This window comes from Dasypus novemcinctus, chromosome 10 (assembly GCF_030445035.2).
Source record: "Dasypus novemcinctus isolate mDasNov1 chromosome 10, mDasNov1.1.hap2, whole genome shotgun sequence".
Classification (NCBI taxonomy): domain Eukaryota; kingdom Metazoa; phylum Chordata; class Mammalia; order Cingulata; family Dasypodidae; genus Dasypus; species Dasypus novemcinctus.
This window is the reverse complement of record NC_080682.1, coordinates 15,384,097-15,402,703: the sequence shown is the minus strand read 5'-3', so window position 1 is coordinate 15,402,703 and position 18,607 is coordinate 15,384,097. Positions and strand designations below refer to the sequence as shown.

Below are 18,607 nucleotides of genomic sequence, written 5' to 3'. Positions count from 1 at the left end.
TTGATTACAACAAATGTAGCATACTAATTCAATGTAATGCTTGAGGAAACACTGCAGGAGAGAGAGGAGGCATATGGGACCATGCTGTACTTTCTGTACAATTTTTCTGTAAACTTAAAACTGCTTTAAAAATAGTCTATTCAAAATAATATGGGGGCTTTGCCATTTAAAAGTGTGATTGAGCAAAAGGTTAGGCTTTGGAACTTTCAATTTCTTGAGTAAAAATACAATAACACCTTTTCATTGGGTTTATTGTGAGCCTAAATGCAATATCTAAAGTGATTTTATCAGTGCCAGGAACATAAAAGTCATTTAGTAAATGGTAGTTTTTTATTGTTATAATTCTTGCTTTCTAAACATGACTTATTAGCTTTATGACTTTGGGTCAGTTACCTCCATTTCTTAGTTTCCATAATCATGAAAGAAAAGTGATACTATATATTTTATAAGACTTTTATATGGCCAGTCCTTGGCATATTTATAGGTAATCAACTAATGTTACTTTCATAATTTTTAAGAATTTAAGGTAGTATCTCAGAGAGCAGAGAGAAGAGTTCATAAACTATAAAGTTCTTTAGGATTTGAGTGTATACTTTCCTTAGTATAGATTACTTTTAAGTACAATAGTGGGGTTGTCTGAGCTGTAACCAAATTCTATTTGCAATTTGACTCTTGGTCTTACCTCTGAGAGGCCCTGCATTCTCTCTTACCAAGTCTCTGAAACCAAAGTGCACTCTCCATTAGCAGATATCTGGGTGCCAGTGTGTTGCTGGGAAGTTAGGAACAGACCACAATGTTACGTCTAATACTGGATAGCAAGGAGCCAAAGTAGAACCATTTTCTCTGGTAACACCTAGAGGACACAGCAGTCAGAAAAACCTGCTCTGCTTCCAAGGACATGCACACCATTGGCTGAGTAAGGCAGTGACAAGTAAATATAAAGTAACAGGATATTTTGGAGACAAAATATTCCAAGGATTTAAAAATGGTGTGCTAGGAGGTGGGGTAAATGAATGGTAGAAAAGGTTAGATCAGGCAAATATCAACTAGACAAAGTTGTCATATCTTTGTGGAGACTTTCATAGAGATCATCACTTGAGAAAGAGGGCCACTAGATTATGGTAAATTAAATGCAAATTAAATTCAAGGAGAAAAACTGTAAATGTGCTTTGGACCCAATATCCTCAAAAATTACAGAGAAAACAAAAATAATATTACAAAGAAGGAGCTACTGACAAATCTAAATTTTAGCGGGGGTTTCAACACACGCAGGCACTGAAAGGTTAATCAGCTGAAACCAGCAAACAGAAAGCAAAAGTTTACTAATTCATCCTCTTTTGGAGGAATCTCATACAGAACCACCTACAGGATCTTGCCGGCCCCAAAGATGAGGTTAGCACCTGGGCTGGGGTGGGGGCCATGGGACTGAAAAGAGAAAAAGATTGGGCCATCAGGTTATGCGATCCCAGTCCTAGCCTCATCAGTGCCTACATTTGCCAAGCTCTGCCTTTGCACCCAGAATGAAGCCCCACCCCTTTTACTACCCTCCATCCTGGACTGAAACCTCGGGCCAGCCTTTGAAGCATCTCGGCAAATACTCACAGATCCGCAATCAGAACATTTTAAAGAGAGGGTGGGTGGATCCTTTCTTTCCACTCCCATAGCATTTCTGGGAGGTGGTAGTATGGGTTTTTCTTGACTGTCCCTGACAGTGAGTTCTCTATCTGATTGGTAGCCTCTTAAATGGTGCAGAGATGGCATATTTTTATGTTGCAGCAGAACCAGAACTCCTTATAACAACTGGTTCTAATCCTAAGGTTCCAAACTATTTGAAAGAAAAGAAGGCAGAGGAAGAAAGAGAAAGATTGAGAAGAGAGAAATTGAGGAAAGATGGAGAGAGATAAATTTACCTCAGACCGGGCAATGTTAAAAATAGAGCCATATTTCAGACCTTAGAAAAGCGGAGCAAACAGATATGTAATTATGACCCTGGGTCTCTAACAAAATAAAGCAATGGACAATAAATGATTTTTTTAAAATCCAAAATAAGAAGGGTTATATGACTATATGGGGAGGTAACTATCTTTGGGCAAAATTTCCTTTGACCCACCCCCAAATGTTTAGACTCACCTGGCCACCAATTCCCTCCCTTTCCCCACTTGACCCAGCACTGAGTTTGACGGCCATGTGGCCCCAGCCCAGATTGAAAAGAGTGGGGACACAAGTGACAGAGGGTAGAAAAGAGAGGGTAGTGGGTAAAAATGCCGTTTCAATTGTGTCCCCAAATACAGAGGCTAACTGCCTCAAACTTTTGGGTTGTTCTTCAGCGCTATGTATTTTTAGACCATTTCTGCTAAACCTAACATAAGATATATGGGGTCCCCCTAGAGCCCTGATAAGTATGAGCAAATGATGGTAATATTTGGAGGTCAATGTGTACAACACTCCCAAATGTTTGTGCTCAATGATTCTTGAATCTATTTGCATGGATGCCTCCTCCCCACCTACTCACCCCAAAAAGTGAAATAAAAAGGTAAAAGTCAGTCCTATCAACTTATCTATGGGGAATTTCTAGAGCCCTTCTTGCCCTTGGGGACCTACCATCCACACCTGTTTACAGGGTGGGGGCTGCAAAGTTCTTCTAATTAAGGCAGCAAGAAGCTTGCCAGGCCGTCCCTTGGGGTCTTTTTCAAGAACTGAAACCTCCTGGTAACGCAGAAACTTTTTTGTATCTCCTTTGGCTCTGGTAAGTGTGTGTTAAACCAAAGTAATTGGAGCGAAGCCTAAGGTGGTAGAAGCTACTAATTTCCCGTCACCTGGTATCTATAAGCAATCCCAACCTCAGTCTGACTTATCTCACTTGCCCTCCTCTTGAGAAACTAGCAGCATCAACTGAACTCTGCACCCAGCACCCCAATCAGCCCCAGAGCCCTGAGGCCTTGGAGAAGCAGGTAAGGAATGAATTTGCTTCCTTTAAACAACTAAATGGATGAGGCACAGGTTGGGTTTCAGGGCCTGAGGCTTTCAGCTTTAATCCTAGGGTTTCTGTGGTCAAATTGTTCTGATAGTTTCATGAGTTGAGAGGTGATACCAAAGCTCCCTTCCCACCCACTCCTTTAACCACTCTCCCCCTCAAGAATTTCCCTGGGCAACCTACAGCAAGTCACTCTGCAAAGGTAGTAGATGACAGCAGGTCGATTAAAGCATGGTTTCTAACCTGCTGCATTCAAACTTCAGCTCCACTGCTTACAAGGCATATAACTATTAGCAAATTACAAAAGTTCCTTGTGCCTAAGTGTCCTCATCTAACAATGGGGAAAATAATAATGTATTACGATTACAGGAGCTAAACTCTGTCCTTCTTAGAAATACCTGGTACCAAATAGGAAAGTAACCAGTCATGATTATAATGAAAATAACTCCATTGCATTGTATTTTTGTCTCCAAAGATATCCCATTCAATATAAATACTCCAAGACACTATTAAGCTAACAATTTCCAGATGGGATTGGTACCAAACTAAGTACAAAATCCTCCCTCAAATTGACCACCTGAGAAGCTCAGAGTGAGAATGGGCACTGGAGACAAGTTTTGATGCAGTGCAGCAAGTAGGGATTTTAACGATACTACAATTGTTTCCAGAACCCAGTATATAATGTGATCCCCCTTCCCTGTTTCCCATACAGTCACTTGCTTACCTGACCCCGAGGTGCAGTGACATTACCACCCTTTGACCTGGCACCCTGAGCACTTGCAAACCTGCCCGGTGAAAGTAATTCAATTTAGTGTTCAGTTGAAAGTGTTTTGAGCTCACAGTATGTAGTGGAATATGAGCTCAGTACGTTATGTAGCACTGAAGTGAGCAGGCCTTGGAGGACCAGGTAAAGGGTTTCTCCAGGAGGCAATGGCAGGTCAGTGCAAGAGCTGAGTCTAAAGAGCATGACTGGATCTCAGTCATGCAGTCATGTGGAAGATGGATTAGAAAAGAGAAACTGAAAGTAGAAAAACAAGATTTTTGTGCTAAACCAGGAGAGGAAATGAGAACCAAACTCATGGGGTGATGCTGGAAGTAGGAAAAAAATGTCCTTGTGCAAGATACATTTGCAGAGGTTGAAATGTTAGGACTCGGTCACTGGGTGAATGTGGGAGATGAGGAGGTGGAGTGAAATATGGTTCCAACTTTTTAAGCCTCAGTGATGGACAAAATAGAAATAGAGTAATCAGAGGGCTGATGCCTGAGAAAGGACTATCACCTTTGTGGGGCAGGGCTTGAAGAGAACAGTTTCAGTTAAGTGGCTCAAGCAGCTACTTGCAAAGCATGGAGGAGTGAATGGGAGGTGAGGAAGAGAGTGGAATGCTAAGCTTGTAAGAAACTGGGGTAAAGAGGAGACCGGGCAGTTGCTGGGGACACTAATTGGTGAAAGGAAGGGCACTTTGGAGCAGAGAGAAACCATAGCACATTTTAGTTAAAAAAAAAAAAAAAAAAAAGAAGGATCCAGTAATATATATTCTTTACAATCGTTTAGTACTTTATAAACTGTAGATTATCTCATGTTCTTAAGAGAATGCTATGAAATGGGTAAGGCAAAATTTATCCTAAATTTATAAAGCGATCATAAAAGTAGCAAACAGAGCTGGGACTGGCTCTTTCTGTGATCTCATACCACAAATAGAGTAAGAGACTGATGATGCAAGGAAGAAGCAATTTCTTTGAAGGACTAAATTTGTGGTGGAAGGAGAGGTGCTGAGGAGCTTACCAGAGGGGAAGGAAGTAAAATTCTTCCTCAGACATAAATGCAAAGAAGGCTGGAAAAGATAAACATGCAAAGCTATTTTGAGTGGCGAAGGGGAAAATTGAGGTAATGAAAGTCAGACAGCTTCTAATTTCTCACAAAATGATGAGAATTATTGAACCTAAAATCATCATTCAAACCATCACCCAAAAAGGGTATAAGCTTTTCTTCAGTGAGTGGACAAGAAATGATGGTGCCTTTTCAAAACTTAAAAATGACTTACAAAACTTCTGTGTAATGACGTAGGGCATTGTGTGATTAAACTGGGTCCCAATTTTAATAGTTGAGCAAAAATGAAATCCTACTGTTATCATGTTTTGACCAATGTGGTCAATAATCTCCACTACTCTACCACTAGTCTTTGATCATAACTGCACATTGGGGACTGGTTAAGTCATTGTGAACAATTTTTTAAAAGTAAGATAAGGCTTCAGGAACCGATAATGTTCTTAGATGTATGAGGTCTTGTTTTACTTAGTCCCATGGAATTGTATTTTTCAATACATAGCCCTTAATGCCCTGGTAAAATAGTTTAGGGAGAACATTTACGTTACAATGATGTAACAGAAATAATCATGTTCGTGTTTATAGGCTAATGTTTTACCAAAATATTTGTTGAGGAAATATAGTTGCCTAGTGAGATGCCATTTTAACAGAGGGAAATAAAATATTTTCTCCCAGTGGTCATCACTAGTACAAGCCAGCACAGACAAAGCCCCAGTAGCTCTTGCTTACAAAAAAGTTTATCTCATCAGAAATACAGACAGCAGCCAAATTCAAGGATTTGATATAGGAGAAATTAAAACAAGGGTAGTCTAGTCATCTCCTCCATCCAAACAGTTGCTGACCTCTGCTCTCCAGGGTGTCTTCACTAAAATTACCCCTCTGGAGAGGCATTCTGTGACTCCCAGCTCATTTCATACTTTGCCATGGGATCTTGGGAAAATTAATTTATCTCTGAATCTCCATTTCCATATCTGCAAGAAACAAGGGAAAATGCCCACTTAGTAAGGAAGGTGCCAGGAAAGTTGGAAAGAGCATACACAGTATCCCTGGCACACAGTGTGTACTCCATAAACAACTTTACATACCTGGTCTAGACCGAGGTGCAGCAGAAAGAGCGTCAACTGCACAGCCATGGTGGCCGCCTTCCGGCAGGGCTCTGTCACTAGGGCTGAGATCTTTAACAAGATCTTTTTGAGCCTTGGACCACAATTTCCTCATTTATCAAATGTACAAGATGGTGCCTGAGGTTCCGACTAACTCTAAAAATTCTGTGTTCAGAATTATTTTATAAATTCTTGATTAGCAATATTAATGCATTCCTTTTTGTTGGTGGTGTTGGGTGATTGGTGGGGCAAAGCAAAGTCCCCATACCCTGTCAGCTGGTAATCTAGGGCTGGGGGAAAATCAAATGAGAAACACTCAGTTAAAGCTTCTGCTGTCCCTTCCAACCCATGCCCAAGGCAAATATTCAGTTATCAATTGATTTAGAGTAACTCAAACAGCATTTATATTTGAAAGGAGGTGGGAGGGAATCAGGGAATTCCTATTCCCCTTGGGGGATAAAGTATAGAGTACCTGGAACCATGGAACAAGCAGAGTAACCAGTATAAGATATGTCCCAGTCTTCATTTTCAGTATTTAATACTCATGTAACTGAACAAGTTACCTAAATTTTTGTGCCACTGTTTCCACTTCTACAAAATAGGGGCAATGATTGATCCTCTGTCTATGCTATGTGCCTCAAATGAGATGACATGTGAAATCTCTTTGTAAACTATCAGTGAATTCAAATGTGAGGTCAAGGATGAGCCCAGCCACTTATCTTTTAGCATAGCTAGGGTTATCTAGCTCTGTGTGGCTTCGTGGAGATAAGCAAACTCTACAGTCTGGCCTCCAAGGCCCATTTCATGATTCACACTCAATAAAGCCAAAACCAAAAATGTGTCCCCAGGCAGTGATTTCCAGGTCCCAGGCAAAGACCAAACAGAATTCCTGTAAAAAATGAATCCAAAGGAAGCACAGTATGAAGAAGTGTGAAAAATCTTAAAGTGCTAGAGCTAGGAAGGACTTTGGCAATTACCTTCCCACTTTAGAAATAAAGAATGCACAAATACTAACAACAAATAGCATTTACTACACTATTCCTATGTGCTAGGACCTTTTACATATGTCAACTCATTTATTTCTCACAATATCTCTATGAGAGGGATATTAGTTCTTCTTACTTTACAGATGGAAAAATTAGAAACTAATATTCAAAAGGTAAAAATAAGAACAGTAAAACAGTGGCTAATATTTATTTAGGCATGAGTGCTTTACATATTTTTATTCCGTCAATAATATTTATTAAGAGGCTACTTAAATGGACCACATAGTAAGCACAAATGTCACCTTGTTTGAAAACTATAGTGTTGGAATCTGTAAATCAGTTTCAGGAAATATGATATGAATAAGTTAAAAGATTATTGCTGTGCAAGGGAAAAGGTTTTATGGTGGATCTGGGGAAATACTGTATATTGTATATATGAATTTCAGTGATCTAAGACTCTTCTGAAGCTGACATTATGTTGGGATTCACTTTACGGGAAGTTTTGGATCACAGAGTGGTTCAACAATGGCAGCGGAGGAATACTGATATGGGATGTTATTGACAGGATATATATGGTTGACAGGGAGTTATACAGGGCATATGCCCAGGGTATATGGTAATGTCTATATATACTCATAGTGGAAACAAAAACAACAGCTGGGGGGGTACTGGGCTCCTGGCCGGGGGGTCACTGTTGTGGGCCCTGGGAGAGCAGCGGCAATCCTCCAGGTGCAACGGCAAGAACCAGGAAGGAAGGAGGGCCCAACAGTGGGCTCGTGATACTAATGGTTACACTTTTGAGCCTATACACCTGCAATAAGAACAAGGCCTAGAGTAGCATTGTGCCTGGGGGTTTCCTCCTGACAGCCTTCATGTTACTCAAATGTGGCCACTCTCACAGCCAAACTCAGTGTGTAGATGCGATGCATTCCCCCCAGCGTGGGACATGACACCCGGAGATGAGCCTCCCTGGCACCGAGGGATCACTACCACATACCAGCTGAAGAAGCAACTAGAAAATGACCTTGAATTAAAGATTCAATGTGGAACAGCAGAATATACCTGTCTACATATAATAACATGACTTCGGGAAGCTGTTTGACCTAATGTAAGGAGGAAATGGAAAGGAGAAATGAGATTATAAGGCTGTGAGTCTCTAAAAAAGAGTCTGGAGGTTGTCAGAAGGAATACCCCTATGTACAACTGAACAGAGTCTAAGAGACAGATAAGGTAGATACAACCCCAGGTATTGGTTCTTTTGAGGGATAAAGAGACCCACGGGTTCTATGGTCATGGCAGAAGGGGTTCACTGCCATGACAGATAGCCCTTCTTTGGAGCTGGTGTTTCTGCATGATGGAATTTGACTCAGAGGGAATTTCTTTTCACAAGACTTGCATGCTACTTTATTGGAATTGTAGTTGGTGCTGGGTTTAAGATATATGTAGGGGATTTGAATCTCTGGACTGATAATATGACACCCAGGCCCAGAGCCTCAACAGACTTCAGCTCCTACACTTTGATTTATTGGACTTACTCCACTCAGCTAACATGGAGTTGAAGAAGGTCAACCACCACAACATGGAGCCTAGAGTGTCTACAACTGGAAGCGGGAGGAGTGCATCCAGTACCCATATGGAATCTAAGCCCTCACTTGACATAGATGTGCAATGGACACAACCAATCCAATGTCCACAGAGAAAATGTGGAATGGGTGTGGGAACGGTAGCCATGGTGGCTGCTGGGTGTGGGGAACGGGAGGAAGAGATGAGATGTGGAGGCGTTTTCGGGACGTGGAGTTGTCCTGGATAGTGCTTCACGGACAATTACAGGACATTATAGATCCCCCCAGGGCCCACTGGATGGAACGTGATTGAGTCTGGGCTATGATGTGGACCATTGACTATGGGGTGCAGTGATGCTCAGAGATGACCAGGGGCAATGGATGTGTCATGATGATGGGAGAGAGTGTTGCTGTAGGGGGAGTGGGGGGCGGGGGCGGTGGGGTTGAATGGGACCTCATATTTTTCATAATGTAATTTAAAAAAATAAATAAATAATTTTTTAAAAAAATGAAAAAAAAATAATAATTTCTAAACTTCCAAATACATAATAGAGTTACAATGTATCTCTTGCCATTAGAATGCTTGTATACCTACTAAGTGAATGTATTATATCCCTGTTTTTGGTTCTTCAGTTTTCTGTTGTCTACAATAAAAATGAAAATATAATTTTAAAAAAAGGCTACTGATATCAGGCAATGAAGAACAAGGTCTCTGCTTTAAAGAAATTATTCTAATGGGAAAAGTTAGACAATAATCAAGTAAACAAATAATCAAAGTAATTTCCCATGATGGTAAGTTTTAGGAAGCAAATAAAATAGGGCATCATGAGAGAGTACAGGGAGATGTTCAGGGGGGGCGTCTCTGTGGAGGTGACATTTCAGCTACACCTGAATGAAAGAAACCAGCCAGGCACAGACCACCAGCCCATTTAAGTCTTATCACAACCCCATGAGGCAGGAATTACTATTATTCCCATTTTACAGCCAAAGAATCTGAGGCTCAGAATATTTAAATAACTTGTCTGAAGTCTCACTGCAAAAGTAAGAATCATAATTTCAACCTAGGCAATCTGACTCAGGAGACCACAGTCTTGTATGCAACCCTACTTCTTAAATTGGCTCATTCAAGGTTGCAGAATGAGAGGGAAAAAGAGGACAGAAGCAGCCCTCCTGGTTCCAACGACCATCCTCACCATACTCTGTCATCATGCCACTGGCCCATCCACTGAACAAAGGCAGATAAGTCAAAGGACAAGGAGAAGTTGAACCAAAACGTATTTTCCAATATTTAAACATAAAGGAAACATTTGGGATGAGAGACAGAGACAATGCAGGCACACGAGCACAGTGTTCTTTACAGAAATAAAGTATGTCACACAAAAGAAAAGATTATGAAAAAATCATGTTCTCTCTCTCCTTATTGTATTATTGCTTCTATTTTTAGAAGTTCTGAAAGCAAAAATGACAACACCCAGAAATTCAATGAGTGGAACTCTCCCAGCAGAGTCTATGAAAGTCCCTGTTGCCATGCATCCTATTCAGAAAGCAAGTCCCAGGATGATGTCTTTGCCGGGGGGACCCACACAACGCTTCTTCATGAGGGAATCTAAGGCTTTGGGAGTAAGTATGTTGTCCTTCCTTCTGTGTCCTAGGGATCCTACTGAATCTGAAGTACTGAAGGTGATGCTGTAGACCAGATACAGGATTTGATCCAACTTGAAGGGATTTGATCCATCCTGAGATATTTGTTATGTCTGACACAGTGGGTCAAATCAGGGATGTGTCAGAGAACTTATCAGTGATCTGATGACCCCTTTAAGTATAGGGGGCTTGAGCAATAGAGGTCTCCCAACTGAGTTTGTTGCCAGCATCTCAGGCATATCTGGTCTTTTGCAATATCATAGATGGTAGGGAAAATAGTCTGAACAAGAAAAGACAAAGATCTTGGCGCCTTTCCCACTTTAAGCATCTCACATGGCCATAAGTCAGCAGTCAGGGATTCCAGCCTTACGTTTGCCTTCTCATGTGATGATGCTTCAGTTTATCCATCAGTGTCCCTATTCCCCTATTTTCTCCTCTAGGCTATCCAGATCATGAACGGGCTCTTCCACATTGCCCTGGGGGGTATCCTGATGGTCCCCATGGGGATGTATGCACCCATCTGTGTCATTGTCTGGTACCCTCTCTGGGGAGGCATTATGGTGAGTAGAAAATAAGAATTATTTGGGAAGTGATGCAGACACAATGTTAAAAAGCCTAAAGGAATCTGGGAAATACTTGGCTAAAAATAGGTTATTGGAATATAATAATTTAGTGGAAGGAAGGATGGACTAAATTGAATGGGAATCCCATGGTTGAGGATCGATGGTCATAATTCATGTGAATTCAGGGAAAGATACCCATCATGGATCTACAGAGAAGGAAGAGTGTTCAATGAGGACTCCTCCAAAGTTAATTTGGAGGTGGGGAGAGGGGCTAGACATTTGCACTATAGAGAATGGTGGTTTGGAAAGCAAGAGGAAGTAGAAGTAACCTATTTCCTCCTACCTGTTCCTTCAGTCTTACCATTTTATTTGGTCACTATAGTACCTAGGGAAAATGAGTCCCACCCCAAGTCAATTTCCTTTTATTTATCAGCAGAGCAGTACTCCTTTGGGCTGATTTTTGTTCTTGGTTTCCAAGCTTGTAACCCTGTGTGTATAGTACAGGGCAGTGATATTTTTTATTTTACCATGGCACATTCGTAGCTTCCATTACAAAAATGGTTGCAGGAGTGACATTTTCGGAACAAAAAGAGATGGGTTAGAATAAGAGTTCCCTCCATTTCACCATATGAGCATTAGAACAATCATTGTCACTTCCCACGGTGACCAACATTTTATCAGAGTGTTTATGGCACTCAGGCCAAGTATTTCCTTCTATACAGATTCACTCTTCACTGGTATCAAGGTCATTTAAGTCATGGTGAACCCCAAAGATCAATTTCATGAATAGACAAACAGGCAAACAGATATATTCAAATTCATAGCTCAAGTACTAATTAAAGTGGAAACATGGGTTCTGTCCACTTGCTCTTATTATTTTCCTAATCACACTCCTCAAATGATTGAGTAAAGTAACATGGATTGAATGTCACTGAGCCTGAATAAGGAGAAATATGGCTGCTGAAAAATGAATAGATCCAATAAAAATGGGTAGTTTTAGGAAAGAGACTGAAAGTGTAGATGACTTCTTTATGACCAGTGACCAGTTCTCAAAGTTAAATATCTTCCTCTCTGTCTTTCCCCTTCTCCTCTCTGTCTCCCACCCCTTTTCCCACCCAACCCTTCTCTTTTTACAGTATATCATTTCTGGATCACTCCTGGCAGCAGCGGAGACAAACCCCAGGAATAGTTTGGCAAGTAATCATATGTCCTTTCCCATATATCAGTGAAATATCTATTACTATCTAAACAGGGAATTTTAGAGAGCATTTGGAACAGAGGAGCAGGAGCATTGAGCTCTTTCTCAACCCTAATGTACAAAGGTTCCTCCACAATTCTGTTGTGATATTAAATATTTGGGAATGAGATCTACCCCCAAATATGTCCAAGGAAACAGAATTAAGAGCAGATCCAGAAAGAACATGTTTTAATCTTGTAAGTGTGAAGTGACACTGTGAGAATAATAGACCTTTCTGAAAGCTGTACTGTTTCTTCCAGACAACGGTTTGGGAAAATCTAATAGATGTTGTGATTGATTCAAATACTAGCTAATTTAACTTTGAGCTGTAACCGTGAGCAAGTCAATTTAACTTTTATGTACCTTTGAGTTCTCACCTATAAAATGGAGGTAATAGTCCTCACTATGAAATGAAATGGACATGAAAATAAAATGGGGAAATATGGGAAAATGCTTCAGAGACCATAAAGAATTACATGGTGTGATCTTGTTTATGTAACTCCCTAGAGATTCATAGATGCCCAAGAAGAGGCTGCCCCTCAAAGCTCCTTATTCTCTCCCTTTTGGGTTAGGAGCTCTCCAGCAAGTTTCCTCCCACATACAGTTTGAAGAAAATCTTCTCCCAACACCTTTTAATTCTTTTAAAAAGCGAATATTACATAAACTTACAAAACAATTATGCACATGTGTAGAATTCCCATACAACAACCTTTCACCAATATACCACACCACTGTGGAACATTTATTATAGACTGTGAGATAATATCATCAGACTATCACCACTAACTATGGTCCATTATGTACATTTGGCATCTTTTTTCATACCCCCATATTTGGCACTGATGCAAAAATATTATAGCATTGTTGTTAACTGTAGTCCATAGGTTACATTAACTGTATTTTTCCCAGGCTTCTCCATATTCCCACTACCCTGCAATAGTGACGTACATCACTCTAGTTCACAGAAGGATGTCCTTGCATTTGTGTTATTAACCACAATTCTTATTCATCTCTGGGTTCACTGTGTTAGTCAGTCCCTATATTATTCTCTAGCTTTCTTTCAAATGGCATTTATATCCCTAGGCAATCCTTTGGCCACAATCCCATTTATAAACCAGCTGCTACTCACTATAATGTGTTACCATCACTCTATCCATTTCCACATATTTACAGTCAAGTTAATTAAAACTTCTACATACATTAAGCATCCGTACTCCCAACACTTTTTATACTTACTGAGCTATTACTAAATTGAGTCACTTTCAAAATTAGAGGAGGGACAGGGTGAATTGAGATGTCTAGAGGTAGTCCAACAAACTCAGTTTTTTGGAGAAAAGTAGTTTATGAAGAAGATCAAATTGTTCTACTCTCCAAATTCAGCCAGACCTACTGACTTGCCAACTATGTCATATAGCCAGGGCTAAAATATGTGTGCCTTAAAATAATCATTAATAATCCCAGATCATTATGGTACTTTTCATATTTATTTTCCTGTTTCAATCTTTTATCAGCCCTACAAGGAAAGGCATTTAGACCCACATCCTGTCACTTATGTTCCCCAGGGTTATCAGCCATAATTGTATTTTGAAAGGTTGATGACTGATGCTAACTGCAACCTATGTCAATAGGGAGTATGTTTTTTTTTCAATACTTTCCAAACTTTATTTATTTATTTATTTTTAAGATTTATTTTTTATTTATTTCTCTCTCCTCTCCCCACCCCGCCCCAGTTGTCTGCTTTCTGTGTCCATTCGCTGTGTGTTCTCTGGACATCTTCTGTCCTTATCAGCGGCACCAGGAATATGTGTTTCTTTTTGTTGCATCATCTTGTTGTGTCAGCTCTCCGTGTGGGCGGCGCCATTCTTGGGCAGGCTGCACTTTCTTTCACGCTGGGCGGCTCTCCTTACAGGGCACACTCCTTGCGTGTGGGGCTCCCCAATGCAGGGGTCACCCCTGCAGGGCCCGGCACTCCTTGTGTGCATCAGTACTGAGCATGGGCCAGTTCCACACGGGTCAAGGAGGCCCGGGGTTTGAACCGCGGGCCTCCCATGTGGTAGGCAGATGCTTTATCCATTGAGCCAAGTCAGCTTCCCTGTTTTGTTTTTGTTTGTTTGTTTCCACTTGATGATTTGGACCTAAAGGGTGTTATCTGCTCTTTCTCCACCTATGCTCATATTATTGTCTCACTTCAGTGGTGGAAGAACCTTCCTCCCTCTCATCCTTCTATCTTTTAATGCAGATAGATAATCTGGACACTAACTATCTTCATGTATTCAATAAATATTTATTGAATTCCTACTTAGGATGGTGATATGAAAGGGAAGAACAAGCATAGAAGATATACGAATTGAGGACCACTCTTAGAATTTTGACTTGATAAGCTCAATGGATAGTGGCATCAAAAAATGTGGAATACTGAGAAAGGAACAAGAGAAAGATCAAGATTCCATTTACATGACAAAGAAGCTAAAAACAACTAAGGAAAGAACATTAGTATATGATATAGGTGGGGTACATTTATGAGGCAGGGGAATGGCAACTGGAATTCCTTCTAACCTTGCATCCTCCAAATGGAAAACACACAATAAATGAACATTTGTGTCTCTATTTCAGGTCAAAGGGAAAATGGTAATGAACTCATTGAGCCTCTTCGCTGCCATTTCTGGAATAATTTTTTTAATCATGGACATATTTAATATCACAATGTCCCATTTTTTAAAAATTGAGAGTCCAAATCTTATTAATGCTGCTATGCCATATATTAATGTATATAACTGTGAACCAGCTATGCCCTTTGAGAAAAACTCTACATCTACTCAATACTGTTACAACATACGATCTGTGTTCTTGGTAAGTGTGAATGAAACTGGATTTCTTTCCAAAGAGAAAATAGGCATTTTTATTATGAGCAACGACTCTGGATCCAGATTGCCTGAGTCTGATACTTGGGCAAAAGTATAACCACAGTCTTCTTCAATTTCCTCAAGTATAAAATGGGGTTAGTAGCAGTACTTATGGGACTATTTTGAGAAATAAATGAATTAATATATCAAAAGTGCTTAGAATAGTTCTGGTACATAGAAAGTACTATACAAGTATTTGCTATTTACATTATTAATATTAATGGTATTGATATTTATTATTATGAAATAGGATGAACAATGGAAGAAATAAGTTGTTATGCACATCTTTTGCCTTGAGGAGTTTTTAATGTAGAGTTTAAAGGGACAAAAAAGGCCATCTCCCAAGGGTGGAAAAGTTTCCTTGGCATGATACCATACCACTTAAAGCTGGAAATTATTTAAATTGGTAATCAGTAATTATTCTTTCTTATATAAAATTGATTCTTCAATTGATTATCCCTGCCTTATTTTCTCCCAGAAATGTATAGTAAGTATCCATGGTTGTCCAGGAGTTGTGCTGATGGCCAGGGTTATAAGACACTACTGCTATATTAGCCTTCTGTTGTTTCATTTTATTCAAGAGTCATTTGTTGAGTAACAACTCCATGCTTTGGACCATTCATACATTTTCACCCTCATTCTTTTGTTGTGTTTTAGGGCATTTTGGCAGTGATGCTGATCTTCTCCTTCTTCCAGAAACTTGTGACAGGTGGTATCGCTGAGAATGACTGGAAAATACTGTGCTCCAGACCCAAAGCTGTAAGTAGTAACCACTGTCTCTCCACAAATTCCCTCTATGAAACCCACTTCTACAAAGGGTCTTTTGTGGAGAATGCGATCTGATGAGACTGACTGGGGAGCTTCATAGAAAAAATGATCTTAGCATATTTCTCTAAAGCAGAAAATACTAATAATGAGGGAAAATGTCTTGACATTTGGAATAAATCTAAAGATTAGACAGAGGAAGCAATTCTAAAATATTTGTATTCTCTTACTAATCTCTGGTTCTGCTTGACTTCAAGCTTCCATTATGATTTCATTATTCCATACTTAATGTATAAATGCAGGATGGCTACAGGTTGAAAGCTGACAGAAGTTTGACTTCATTACTCTTTGACTTCATTACTCTTTTTCTGTTTTCCTCTCTTTCCCCCCCTTTCCACCTCATTCTTTTTCATAAGCAATAGGTTCAAAGAGACTACACAATTGGGAGATATTGATATCTCAGTGATTGAATCTATTATCAATTTCTTCTAAACCATAGAATCTTAAAATAGATTTGAAAAGTCACCACGAACACCTTCCTTTTGCAGTTGAGGAAAATAAGATCAGGAAGTCAGATTACTTTTCCAGGGTTATATACACTAAAGGCAAATCAGAATTAGAATCTAAATGTCTCTATTACTGCAAGTTTCTTTCCCCTAATACCATGTGGTGATGCCAGGCAAAGTGGCAAATGCCTTGCTGACCTTGAGGATTTATTCAGACTTGTGTTTAATAAGTAAGTGATTTGATAAGGATCTGAGCTCTGGGAAATCAATCCTGGTATTTGGAGGCAGATGGGAAATAATATAATTAGCATAAAAATTAATAAGTATTTTATATCATTTGTAGAGATTGTTCAGAAAGGTACTAAATGGTAAAGGTCAAGAAAAGTTTGTTTAATTTTGTGTTCTAGAACATTGTTCTCCTGTCAGCTGAAGAGAAAAAAGAACAAGTGATTGAAATAAAAGAAGAAGTGGTTGAGCTAACTGAAACATCTTCCCAGCCAAAGAACGAAGAAGACATTGAAATTATTCCAGTCCAAGAAGAGGTAGAAGAAACAGAAATAAACTTTCCAGAACCTCCCCAAGATCAGGAATCCTCACCAACAGAAAATGATAGCTCTCCTTAAACTACTTTTCTATTTTCTCTTTCCTTCTTTCAAGCATTTGTGCCACAGCTTCCAAGAAGGCACATTGCCCTCATATCTTAGGGCACTCTGCATGCATTTCTGCATCTGTATCTAGCTTTTGCATGGGGTGATCCCAGAACCTTCCGTCTCATATTCAGAGAACGTAGCTGCCTTGACAGATTGTGTTTTCTTGTTTCTGGTTTTGGGCAACTTTTGTACATTGAAAAAGACTCAAATGAGGGCTGCAAAATATGAACTCCCACCAGCCTTTTCTTGGCTAAGACTTCTTAGTGTAGTAGTTTTATTTCACTTCTTCCCTCAGAACCAGGGAGACTCAACACTGTTGGAAAAGATGAATGACTGCTCCATGCCATCCCTAAATTGTCTTCAAATCACCTCCTTCCACATCTGCAGTTCGGTGGAATCCCTGTTTCAAAAAAGTAAAATAATAAAAATGAAAATAAGGAACCTGTTTCATCTATCTTATCATAAGGCTGATACTGTGGCACTTTCTTAGAGCCCCTGCTTCTCATTAGGGAAGCTCTAACTGGCCACTACTCAACCCTTTGTACAAGTAGCATAGTTTATATAAAAATACATGTCTCTCTCTCTTAATTTCCCCTAACTCCTTGTTATGGAATTAGACTCTGGTTTGCAATGACTACTTACATCTAGTCTTTAGGCAAGAGAAGAAAAAATATGAATGAAAGAAGAATGCCATAATGAGTAGCTGAACTTCAAACAGTAATCAACATTAGTGCTTACAGAATCATTTCAATTCACAAAGTAGTTTATTAAATAATTCCATTGAATCATCCATCATCAAGGGATAATCACTGTCACTATTTTACAAGTGCTTCAAAAAGGTAAAGTAATTATGAAAGCCTTGCATCAAAGGCAGATCTTCTTACTCAAATCCTGTGATATCTGAAATAACCAAATTGCCTATCCAAATGACTTCATAAACCAAGAGCTAAGTCAACTGGCCTTTCAGTACAACTATTCTCTGTACCAGCAATACGTTGAGAGAGGCATAGAGGAATCAGGTATCAAATTTACCCTTTGGGAATAAAAAGACTTAGATATTCACAACTTTTGGGAAACCATTTATATCATTAATATTTAATTAGATAGTATAATGCAGACACTAAGTACTATAGAAATTCTCCAAAAGAAAATCATGCTTGAAAATAACAATTACTTAAAATGCCAAATCTCAGGCAATAGTCACCCTATTTCTTAATTCCTGGTCATATTCAGAGATAGTTACCTTACCTGGAAAGAATATTAGACTAGGAAGACATCACTGTAATCTATCAACTACCTTTAAATATTTGCTGTATGTTGAGTGCTGTCAGATTGTAGCACATATACAGACAATGTAGTTTTCATTCCCCATGGTATTTCTACTTTGTTAGGAACTACCACTCAAAGATATTTCCTATAATTAGAAATAAAAAAGGAGGAAGGATATTTCTCTAAGTAAAGTTCTCAAAATTAGCTTTAAATGAATAAAACTATAGCTATATTCCAGTTTGCAATCAATGATTCCAACATTGGTACTTCCCCAGCCTTCTTTACTCATATACTGCCAGATTATGGGGGACATCTATAACCTTGAGTTCACATTCATATAACCCCAACTGGGTTTGAACTGTGAGATGCCAGGCTACCAAATATTCATGTGTATGTATTCTTACATATTCCCAAGAAAAATTCTCATGAAATATGTCATTAGTAATGTATTCCTCACTCAGGACTCCAAAGCATAACTGAAATATGTGACATGCACTCCTGCCTTGAACTGGAGGGGAGGGAAGAGATTGTGACGAGGACAGTGGCAATTTAAGGGTAAAAAACGAAATCAGAAAACCTTAAAAAAATACAAGATTTGATTTCTCCCTTATTTTCTCCATGTC

At 39.4% G+C, this 18,607-nt stretch overlaps 1 protein-coding gene across 1 annotated transcript; it reads left to right on the top strand.

Annotated features, from left to right (window-relative positions):
• The first annotated feature begins 2,784 nt into the window (after positions 1-2,784).
• On the top strand, positions 2,785-17,156 carry MS4A1 (membrane spanning 4-domains A1). Its single transcript, XM_004477943.4, has 7 exons — positions 2,785-2,951; positions 9,895-10,070; positions 10,532-10,651; positions 11,791-11,847; positions 14,505-14,741; positions 15,452-15,553; positions 16,473-17,156. Exons 2-7 carry the CDS (start codon positions 9,912-9,914, stop codon positions 16,686-16,688), a joined length of 891 nt encoding a protein of 296 aa, XP_004478000.1. The 5' UTR covers positions 2,785-2,951; positions 9,895-9,911; the 3' UTR covers positions 16,689-17,156.
• Positions 17,157-18,607: the final 1,451 nt, after the last annotated feature.

Bases quoted from the DNA above. Each gene is read 5' to 3' on its own strand.
- MS4A1 (XM_004477943.4), top strand. From the start codon at position 9,912: ATGACAACACCCAGAAATTCAATGAGTGGAACTCTCCCAGCAGAGTCT. The intron at 10,652-11,790 runs GTGAGTAGAAAA...CTCTTTTTACAG, and splicing joins CTCTCTGGGGAGGCATTATG to TATATCATTTCTGGATCACT. The intron at 14,742-15,451 runs GTAAGTGTGAAT...GTTGTGTTTTAG, and splicing joins ACATACGATCTGTGTTCTTG to GGCATTTTGGCAGTGATGCT.